At 42.4% G+C, this 11,703-nt stretch overlaps 1 protein-coding gene across 3 annotated transcripts in view; it reads left to right on the top strand.

The window, feature by feature from the left end:
- Nucleotides 1–11,703, top strand: part of trim37 (tripartite motif containing 37) — a 79,452-nt gene that overhangs the window by 12,622 nt on the left and 55,127 nt on the right. For all 3 annotated transcript variants that reach the window (XM_008428660.2, XM_008428661.2, XM_008428662.2), the window contains 4 exons: nucleotides 2,527–2,650; nucleotides 3,294–3,361; nucleotides 4,306–4,430; nucleotides 4,523–4,573. In XM_008428660.2, the coding sequence (XP_008426882.1) occupies nucleotides 2,527–2,650; nucleotides 3,294–3,361; nucleotides 4,306–4,430; nucleotides 4,523–4,573 (368 nt within the window). The remainder of the gene's footprint in view (nucleotides 1–2,526; nucleotides 2,651–3,293; nucleotides 3,362–4,305; nucleotides 4,431–4,522; nucleotides 4,574–11,703) is intronic.

The following is an 11,703-nucleotide window of genomic DNA, read 5'->3' as shown; positions in this document are numbered from 1 at the left end:
TTAAAAGCTGCATGATATGAGTTTGAAAACATTTCTCTGTCGTGCCTGCTGCTAGCATGTGGTCGAAAATTAGCACGTTCTTCTTTTGATTTACAATTTTGACTTCTAATGATTCACTTCCTGCTAGAGAGCCCYCTGGTGGTTGAAGAAAAATACACAGCAAAGCTTAGAAAAAAAGTAGCAGCTTATAGTTCGGAAAATACGGTACCTTAGGTGAAATTGAATAATTTCCACGGCACCCCTGACGATCACTCACGGCACACTAGTGTGCCGCGGAACAGTGGTTGAAAAACACTGCATTAGTGAGTTTTAGAGTCTTCGTCTCTATCCACACCAACAGTCCAAGTGTTCGCTAGTTCAGCCAAGTCCGTCACAAATTTGTCGATAATCCAGGAATCCACAAGCTCCAAACAGCAGAAATCCTGTTATCATGAATAAATCTAGGGTGAATCCTGCTGGGTTTGTCCCCGCAGGACAAGAGGACTCTCCTGTACCCAGACTTCTGGTTGAAAATTTGATCAATTGCATTGAGGGATTGGCTGACCAGATCCATAATTTGTAGATTTGGATGATGTGCAAAGAAAGGCTCCAAAAATATAGAAAAGACGGGACAAAAACCCTGCATGGGCAGGGAGGGAGCAGAGGAAAAAAGCATCCGCCTTCATCGAGAGCAAGAGCGAAAGAGAGTGAAAGAGTAAGAGTAAAGATAATTCCAGTCACGTAGCATAACATTTTATTTAATATTTTACACCGACAATGTCACTAAAATCAGTTGGTCTTGTAAAGCTTTGTGCAACCATGAGTCAACAATGACTGGGGAAGCCTACTATATAATTCACTGGGGCAGATTTCTTTATAGATTTCTTTATAGTTGTTTGTACACTAAGCTTATATGGAGAGGGCTCACCTTTAAAGTACTCGACTGGAAAATTTCAAAATCAAACGTTTTCGTAACTGAGGTGAAATTATTTGGGCGGGGGGGACAAATACGCCTCCTTCCAATATTGGAGGGACATGTCACCCCGTCACCCCGGTTCCTACGCCTATGGTCATACCTCGTAAATCCAGCATAACTTGTGATAATGCGCATGCGCACCTCGATGTTACATTTCTCATAAATCCGTCATACCTGTAGAAGTTTCATTTTGTGTTTTATTTCTCAGAAGTTTACGGTAAATAAAAAAAATGAGAAAAATCTAGTTATTTCTGCGCAGTGTGCAGAAAGATGTTGTTCTGCTTGTTGCCTAACAGCTTCGGTCAGCATCCAGCGTTACTCATGCTTTTTTTTTTAGGACATATTCCGTGCAGTTTTCTTAGAGGTATTAAAATATTAAAAAGGTAGATTAGCTACAGGGACAAAATATCCCGTGGAAGACCAAATTTGTAGTCAAACAGAATTTGTGGTAATAGTGACGCTAAACGGGACTAATGTCTTTTTTACAGTATGGTAACGATATTGGAAACAGCAAAAGTCATTTTTGTTAATATGATTGATTAACATAGCAGCTTTATTAAATAAAATTTATCGTAAACTTCTGAGAAACATAACACACAAGTATGACGGATTTATAAGAAATCTGCTGAGTAAGCAGTATGTGACGTAACATCGACATGCGCATGCGCATTACGGTCATTTACGGGTATGACCGTAGTCAGAACACCAGCCTAACCTCCAATCTGTTCTCTGCCATTTATGATCGCTCCTCAGCACACGAAAAAACCAGCGCAGTTGACGAGAGGCTGACCAATCCAAGGTGAGGCTTAGCTCACCATTAACAGAAAACATATGCCTATCCTTCATGCACAGACAAATGGATAAGATGTCATGACTAAGTTGTAAGTTGGTTCTGCGGATCCATTTTCTTTGGTTTGGTGAACGAACTCCTGACTATGATCAGTAGGCTGTTAGCGACTAGTAGCCCACTGCTGGTGGATATTTAGTGTAACACGGAGCAGGTTGTTGCAATCGAGAGTAGCTACACAGCCACTAGTGGAAAACAAACACATCCAGTATGGAGCAGAGAGGTTTGCAAGCAGAGATTTGATGCAAGCAGAGACAAGTTTTGAGCACGAGGAAAAAGGTTTGACAGAGCACAGTAAATATTTGAAAGAGTACAGAAATTTTGAACACAATCATTACAAGTTTTGAGAAGAAAGACAGAAAGTCCTGCTTTCAAACTGAAAATGTAAGGACAACTATTAAAGTTTTGAGAACAAAAGACATGAAAATCTACTTTCAGACTGAAAATGTGTGCTCTCAAATTGTGGCAGAAAAATTCCCCCTTAACAGATGGAATAATCTGTTATAACAATTTCAGTCTCCTTTTAGATTTTTTTGTGTAAGTCCAGATCACTACATGAATTCCTGACGTCTTGCATCATAAAAAAGCTGCAGTTGTGGTCTTTGGTCTTCCACTAATTTACAATGACAACCCAGCAGCACATAATATTTTTAAGTTTTATTCAGCATGTTTTACCACAAGTGTCCTCTAGGAAGCACACACTGATTCACGTTTTCTTGCTCAGGAGAGAAACGTGGAGGCTGTGAGGGGAGCGAAGGACGAGAGGGTGAGGGAGATCCGGAACGCGGTGGAAATGATGATTGCTCGTCTGGACAACCAGCTGAAGAACAAACTTATCACTCTCATGGGTAGGACACCAAAAACTGATCTGGAAGCAGCAGCAAATTGGAAAAATATTGGTTAGCAGTTAAACTTGCTGATGGAGGCTTGAAGAGTTTTTCTCTGAGTTTTGCACACTTTGAAAGTCCTGAGATGATCACTTTGGGGAAAATTGTCAGGTGTCTTAAAAGTTTCTGACTTGTGAATAATCTTTCTCACATGGTGTGTGGAAGATTGCATTAAGGGTGTCTCAATGGAAACACCCAGCTTTTATTTTGGCCTGATCTTTGCTAAATATTGATATCCGGAAATTTGTTGCATTTCCATATAATGTTCTAATGTGTAAAATCCTAGGATTGAACCATTGATTCTTACAACAGTCACCTTGAAGCCCTTTTGTTTTGCTTTTCCCATATGAAAAGATTTTATATTTGTCATTGCACTAAAATGTGGCCTGAGGTGTTTTTTTTTTCTCTCTCTTCAACAAAAACTTTCAGTTTGGTGCTGAAAACAGCAGAGCTGCTGTTAGATACGACTAATACACATTTGAAATATTTTTCAGGAGCAAGTAGATGCCTGCTCTTAGCAGCACCCACACACAACATCTGCAGCCCTCCATCAGGGCTAGCATTCAGCAAACTGCAAATAGAAATGCCTTGTCCTCCCCAACAGGCCAGAAGACGTCTTTGACCCAGGAGACGGAGCTGCTGGAATCCCTACTGCAGGAGGTGGAGCATCAGGTCCGTTGTTGACTGATCAATTGTTTTAGTATCCAAAGCAATCCAGAAACCACTCTTGTCATGCCATGTAATTACATTGTTCTGTCACAATCACCCTGGTTTAGCTTATTTTAGTATATTTAACCTAGTTTAGCCATGAAAACTGTAATCTCAAAGATTTGTCTTCATTATTGGCTGCCTCAGAAGAATATATTCCCTTTTCAAAAAATTCTGTATTCCTACTAACACCAACTTCAAGAAATCTTGCATAATAAAAAAAAACGCTTGAGAAAGAAATAACCAAAAATAGTTATGGACAGTGTTGGAATGTAATGAAGTTCAAGTACTTTGTTACATCTGAAGTACTGTAATGAATCACAGTTTGTTTCTATAAAGTGCTTGTGTTACATGTAACATCAAAGTCACATTGCGTTTTTTTTTTAAACATATGTTTATTGATTTTAACAAGACCACGAGAACATGCCTAATCACTTACAAATGCAAAAAATATAGACCCAGACAAGATAAACCAAAAGGGCATGGGAGAAGAAAAAAAATTGCAGCAGACCCTCATTAGACCAACCAGCATAAACACCAGTTTGTCTTACAACAAGCCCTCTCTCCACCTGTTGAGTTGGATCAGCCAAGTGTGAAAGACAGACCAGATTCCCCAAAATTTATCAAGTTTGTTCATTGTAACATAGCTGATTTTCTTAAGTGCAAAGTAAACAGTCATTTGTGTAATCCATTGTGAAATTCCACACAATGTCTCTTTCTTCCATGGGGATGCGATACAGTATTTAGCTTCCAAAAAGGAGACATTAAGTATGGATCTCAGGACGTTATCTTCTTAGGGGTGGCATAAGACCTCTGGATTGTGGTACAGAGATGGAAGCAAAGCTGAACAAAGAGTTTGAATTGATGATAATATTGTGTTTGTGTTTGCATGTGTTTGTGTTGCACAGCTTCACTCGTGCAGTAAGAGTGAATTGATCTCTAAAAGCCCAGAGATCCTGCTCATGTTCCAGCAGGTCCACCGTAAACCCATGCAGTCGTTCGTCACCACGCCGGTCCCACCGGACTTCACTAGGTAATCTCAGTGGAAGCAAAATATAATGATTTCAGTAGATTTCATGGCTTATAACAACTGTTGAACGTACTCACTGAATGTTTGTTTTTTAGTGAGCTGGTTCCTGCTTATGATTCCAGCACTTTTGTACTCATCAACTTCAGGTAAATATTTGATTTAGGCTGCAAAGAAAGAAGCTTAAATATTGTGCTTACTGAAACATTTTTGTCTCTTTTTTGTAGCTTTTAGTTTCTGAAAGAAACATGTACAATTCTGTTAAAACTCTCAGTGCAGACAACAGTTTACTGATGGAAAAATGGCTGCGCAGAGTTTGGGTGAAGCATGAGCTCTGCCTAAGTTATGCAAGCTAATAAATAAATAACTGTACTGGAACCATTACTATGCACATATGACAATGGAAACAGTGACATACAGATATAGTTAAAGTGTAAAGAGTAATGCAAACTTCCCCTACTTTAGCAACAAATTCTTTTCTTTCCAGTTTTGAAGAGTGTCACAGCCAGAGAACGCACTAGACATTTTTTTGTCTGTCATTTTGACTTGACGGCATTAAAAAAAAATCTGTCATGTACTGATTTTACCTGTCAAATTATAATCATATTAACATGGCTATTGAGCTGCATTTTTATGCGGGTTAGTTAGTGTTCACCTATTTGAACCGTGTATCCAGGTCCCATCACACATAAAGCAGATAAATGCATTTAACTTTTTCTCCATAGTGACACAAACCACTGACTGTGGCCCCAATAACTTATAATAAATTAAATTAAAGACTCCACTTAAATTACATTATTTCACCCGCTCGGTTCTGAACGCACAGCCTCACAAATTCCTCCTGGTTGCATCTGGTGAGTTAAGTTTAATTCTTCACAGCAGCAGAGCCTTGTCCGCATTGGTTATGCAGCACACTGCGCATGTTATAGTCTAACTAACTTCTGCACCTTTATTTAATTATTCAAGATAAACTGCCAGCTCTCCTGTTTAGACTACAAATGGATTAACACAACATTGCATCCTCTTTAATTTTTTTGTTCTGTGCGTAATGGGAACTGGAATTTCAACCATTGGTTTGAAATGCGCTTCTGAACCAGACGCACTCCATAGCATCCTGTCCATAACTCTTCAACACTCAGTCAGCTTCCGGTCGGCAAGACACATTGAGTTCAGTGCCCATGAGATAATATTCAGATAAGATTTTTTTTATTGATTGATTTTAGTTGCCTCTGCGATTAACTCTGCGTAAAGTCTAAAATGTCTGCACAATTGCACCGACGGACGGGCATCAAATTTTTCCACCATTGAAAAAAAAAATCCAAAACGGTCAAGTACATAAAATATTCCGTTAACGTGACCCCTGGTCACATCATATATACCCCAGGTATATACATATGAAGTTCTCTTTTAGTAACTAAACGTTCCTCAACACTCTCATAAAGTAAAGAGGATATCAAAACCTGTTCAAGTACTTTTTTATCATGGTGGTGCTAAGAATTATTTGTTTATATATAATAGTTTCCCTATTTAACTAATAATAAACCTACTTTTTCAGTGTCATTGTGCTTCTGAAATAAAATAATTCATTTGAATATACAATAAAGCAATCAATGTGGTGGTTCACTGCAAAACACAAAATAGTACCAAGTATTTTTGGTCTATTTTTCAGTGCAAATATCGTTATTTTTTTTTCAAGACTAACTTAAGTAACTTTTCAGCAAGATATAGAAGCTTTTTTAAGTAAATAATTTCTTAATATTGATGAAAATGTCATGTTGGATTTTAGTTTCCTGACCCACATGCAAGTTCACACAAAAACAGAGAACACTGTTCAGTGAAAGTTTAATGTATTTCAAAAAGTACAATCTGATTGCGCTCCAGAGGATGGGTGGGCAGGTCAGCTTGAGTTCTGTTTGGAGAAGGAAGATATTAGTAGGGACCGGAGTTGAGAGATCTTGATTGGTTTAGAGGGATAAGCTTACTGTCTTTCGGATGGTGGTTGCGCGGAGGGAAAAGGCTACGATCCGGGAGCGTACCGAAGACCAATGATGGAGAGGGGAGGAGAGCGGCAGGCGGAGATGTTTGGTTTTGACAGGAAACAAACTCCTAGTCCAGACTTGGTTCCTGGCTTGATTCCACAGCTCGTCGGTTTCTGAGGGAAGACACAATATTACTTGAAGTCTCTTAAAACATCCATAGCATGATTTCTGGTTAGACTCTGACCAACAAGTGGGACCATCGAGCGATGAGTGACTGCTCCACTGCTTCTTAAAGGTCCACCAGTCAATCACTCGGAATCAGCTGCTGGTGCGCCAGCCTGTCAGAACTCTCTCCCGAAGATCCTCTTTAGGAAAGAGCACTCACCCGAATCCTAACAGTACCCCTCCCTCAATGACCGCCACCTGGCGGTCTGGACGATCCCAAATCCCTGGAGGCATGAAATCTTCTAAGAGCAGACTCATCTAAAATAAATGACCCAGGAACCCAGGAGCGCTCTTCAGGGCCGTAACCCTTCCAATCCACAAGGTATTGGAAACCCCTGCCCTTCGTCTGAAGGGAGGAAACCACCCCCATGATACATGATTGTGGCACTATGGTGTCCACAACAAGGTCACCTTCGTCAGAGGAGAATTGTCGAGAGAGGGCGTCAGGATTCACATTCTTTGAGCCGGATCTGTAAGAAATAAGAAAATTGAATCTCGAAAAAAAAAGAGACCATCTTGACTGTCGAGGATTCAACCTTTTGGCCGTCTGCAGGTAGGACAAGTTCTTATGATCTGTCTACACCACGATCGGAAGCTCAGCCCCCTCCAGGGAATGGCGCACTCCTCAAAAGCCATTTTAATAGCCAACAACTCACGATCCCCCACATCATCGTTTCTCTCCGAAGGTGACAGCCGGCGAAAAAAAAAGGCACATGGATGCAGTTTGTGATCAGAGAGTGAGACTTGAGACAAGACTGCTCCAACCCCCGAGTCAGAAGCATCCACATCCAACGTGAACTGCTGAGAAGGGTCCGGCTGGATCAGAACAGGGGCACTAGCAAACTTTTCCTTCAGAGCCGAAAAAGCTGTTTCTGCTTCAGGAGTCCAAGTAAACTGGATCTTTGTGGATGTGAGACTTGTCATGGGGGCTGCAGTTTGACTGTAGTTGCAGATAAACCTCCGATAAAAATTGGCAAACCCCACAAAAAATGTTGTAACTGTTTCCGGGAGGAGGGAGTCGGCCAATCCAGAAGTGCGCAAAGTCTCTCCGGATCCGGCTTCACCTGCCCGCTCCCCAAGATAAACCCCAGGAACAAGATGGAAGGTACATAAAACTCGCACTTCTCCACTTTAACTTATAAACTGTTTTCTGGAAGACGTTGTCGGATCAATCTGACATGCTGTTTGTGTTCCATTATGTTCTTAGAGAAGATCAGGATGTCGTCCAGGTAAACAAACACAAACTGATCCAGAAAATCACGCAGCACGTCATTGATAAGAGATTGAAAAACCGCTGGGGCGTTCGTCAGACCAAATGGCATGACCAAATATTCAAAATGGCACAATGGAGTTTTGAACGCGGTTTTCCATTCATCACCTTCACGGATACGGACAAGATGGCAAGCATTTTGTAAATCCAATTTAGTGAACACTGTGGCACCCTGAACCGGTTCAAAAACTGACGTGAGAATGGGAAGAGGATACTTATTTTTAACTGTGATCTGATTAAGGCACTTGTAATCAATACATGGTCTGAGAGAACCGTCTTTCTTTGATACAAAAAACAATCCGGCCCCTAACAGAGACATAGACGGGCGGATAATGCCTGCAGCCCGTGACTCTTTAATATATTTCAGCATACTCTCCCTCTCTGGCTTAGAAATGTTATACAGCCGACTGGAGGGCAGCGGAGCGCCCAGAAGAAGATCAATAGCGCAGTCGTAGGGGCGGTGAGGGGGAAGTGAAAGCGCTTTATTTTTTTTATACGCCATTTTCAAATCATGATAGTCGGAGGGCACTTTGGACAGATCCTGGGCGTCATCTTCGTCCTCCTGGGTGGTGCCAAGTTTTGGATTCGTCAAGGCCAACAGCAGGCAGGTTGCGTGGCAGGTTCTGCTCCATGGTTCCACTCTTCCCTCATACCAGTTAAGGTGAGGATTATGTTGTCTCAACCAGGGAATACCCAGCACCAAAGGGCTCTGTGGAAAGGGGAACACATAGAAAGTCAAAAACTCTCGGTGATTGCCAGAAACCAGAAGTTCGACAGGTTTAGTTTGTTGTGAAATTGCAGCCAGTAAGACCGCAGTAAAAGCAGGCTCAAACTTCTAGCCTTCGTTGCCTTTCTGTGGGGGAAATCCTGGTGCGGCCAATCTGCGTGGGTTCCTTGGGATGAAGCGTGTTCGGTATGGTTTCCATGGCAACCTCGGAAGCGAAACTGTCTGGAAAAAACACAGGTTTAGATCCCTTGCTCTTTCTGCACCTTCCTCAAAGTCTATTATCAATCTTAATAGCCAAGGATATTAAAGCCTCCAAATTGGGTGGTTCGTCCCTGTAGACCAGTTCATCCTTAAGAGTCTCATTTAGAGCCTGAATGAAGGCTCCTTTTATAGCTTCGTCATTCCACCCAGACGTAGCTTCAAGGGTGCGAAAATCTATTGTGAATGCAGCTGCAGAACGGGATCCCTGTTTCAAGTTCCAAAGCTGATGCGTGATTTCTGAACTAGACTGCATAGCCGAAGGTTTGCTTTAACTCACTTAGAAAGGTAACAAATGGTATTTGAGAAAGAGATGCCAGGTTAAATTTAGCTTCTGCCCATCGCAGGGCTTTCCCTTTCAATAACCCGATCATATACGCTATCTTGGCAGAGTCATCTGGAAAACAGTCTGTAGTTCTGCAAAATACGATGGAACATTGCAAAATGAATCCTCCACACTTTCCAATCTCTCCAGAATAGTGAACAGGTGTCGGAAGCGAAATCTCACGACCCCGGTGTGTCCCAGTAGGGGTTGACTGAATTGGAGGCCACCGGGTGGAGGGGCGGCGGCGGCTGCTGCTGCTGCGCTGGCTGTATTAGGAGGCTGATGATTTTGTTCCAGTCTGTCAATTCTGAGACTGACGTTCTCAATTGATCCATTATCTGCCCCTGGAAATTCTGCTGATCCAATAGAGTATGAAGCATGGCGTCGTGACGGGCCAAGAAGTTCAGCTGAGCTTAAAGCGGGTCTTGTGTGAGAACCTGCTGGGTCGAACTGGCTCGATGGTTCTGTCATGTTGGATTTTAGTTTCTTGACCCACATGCAAGTTCACAAAAAAACAGAGAACACTGTTCAGTGAAAGTTTAATGTATTTCAAAAATTACAATCTGATTGTGCTCCAGAGGATGGGTGGGTAGGTCAGCTCAGGTTCTGTTCGGAGAAGGGAGATATTGGTAGGGACCGGAGTTGAGAGATCTTGATTGGTTTAGAGGGATAAGCTTACTGTCTTTCGGATGGTGGTTGCGCRGAGGGAAAAGGCTACGATCCGGGAGCGTACCGAAGACCAATGATGGAGAGGGGAGGAGAGCGGCAGGSGGAGATGTTTGGTTTTGRCAGGAAACAAACTCCTAGTCCAGACTTGGTTCCTGGCTTGATTCCACAGCTCGTCGGTTTCTGAGGGAAGACACAATATTACTTGAAGTCTCTTAAAACATCCATAGCATGATTTCTGGTTAGACTCTGACCAACAAGTGGGAGCGATGAGTGACTCCACTGCTTCTTAAAGGTCCACCATCACTCGGAATCAGCTGCCGGTGCACCAGCCTGTCAGAACTCTCTCCCGAAGATCCTCTATAGGAAAGACCACTCACACTAACCCGAATCCTGACAGAAAAAGTACTAAGTGAAATCATTTGCCAGTGGAGCTAGTAGTTTTTCATCATGTTTGTTACTACCCAATAGTAAGTTCCGCCTACTCCTCACAACTCTTTGGACTCACTACTGCCCAGTTCTCTGTCCAACAGGTCCRGAAAATCCCCAGAAACTCGGGTCTTACCCTAGAGATAGTTTGTGGAGAATTATCTGTTTAAACTGGGGTCGGAAAGGACTCGTCTAGCTCTGACTACCTTCGATCCAGAAGTTATGACCCTTTACAGTTGAGAAACAATCAACTGAGTAGCCCTCACAGCTGCATAACCCCTACAACCACTCCTGTTAATGGTAGCTCCTCTCCTAAGATAACGGCACTTGTTAACGGCTAGATTAAGTTTAGTGACTTAGATTTAAGTCCCAGGGTCATTATTTTAACACTCACCAGAGGAAAACACAAAGCCACCCTTTCTCTAGAATCATGTATGTTAACTTTACCATATTTAGGAGAACCAACAATAATTAAGACTGACACAATTAAACTCACTGTTCACAATTCTCATTAGAATTTTAGAATACAATTTTATTAAGCAAGCTTTAGCAGGGGCATATGACAACAGGTTAAATTCCCAAAGGTTGTAAAAGAGGCAAAAATTATAATAAAATCACTAGGATCACTCACATCCTATCCTTGTTCTTATCCCTAACCTGTATCACTAAGTTCACTGAGCGAGGCTTTTTGGGGGAAGCTGGTCAACTCGTACCCGATGGTTCTTGGTCTCGGCAGCTGTAATCTTTAGATGTCCTTGGTCAGAGTCTTTGTCCTGCCGGAGCAAAGTCCTCTTTCTTGAAGAGAAGCGGAGCGAAGACTCACGCTGTCCTTTGAACGTGCAGACTCTTTGTCTTTAAAAGACCTCCGTCTCTTTTCCAAGTCGGCTGCGGTGATTTGGAGAGCGTTGGGTAGAGGCAGAGTAGTTGGTCGGATCTGGAACCAGGGTCGGTGGCGGGTGGAACTCATCCCTTCTAGGCGGCGTGAAGTCCTGGAGCTTTCACCCGGTCCCGGGGTGTGGTCCTCTGCTGGTCTTTAGCCTGCTTCCTCTGGTGGCTCCTCTTCTGCGCCGCGGACGAAGAACACTATTTCTCCCCCGAACATCAGTATTTATGCCCTCTAACCCAGGGCGGTTTGCAAGGCAGGACTATGTCTCCTTGGAGCCTGCCCATCGCATGATGTCAGACCTTTGTCTGTTTGCCGAAAATCCCGGACTTTCCTAACGCCTTATGACTCACTGACCAGCGCCCTATGACTCACTGACCATCTGTTTCTAATTCTGCCCCACCCTTGTTTCTCGCTCAGTGAGGAGTGTTTTGCCTTTCAGTCTTCCATAATGTAATAAAATCAACTGATTAAGAGTACAGAGCATACATTATAACATTCTTTGATTAAAAGTACA

The sequence above is a fragment of the Poecilia reticulata genome, linkage group LG14 (assembly GCF_000633615.1).
Source record: "Poecilia reticulata strain Guanapo linkage group LG14, Guppy_female_1.0+MT, whole genome shotgun sequence".
NCBI classification, from domain to species: Eukaryota; Metazoa; Chordata; class Actinopteri; order Cyprinodontiformes; family Poeciliidae; genus Poecilia; species Poecilia reticulata.
The sequence above is the reverse complement of the archived record's forward strand: the minus strand, read 5'-3'. Positions and strand labels throughout refer to the sequence as shown.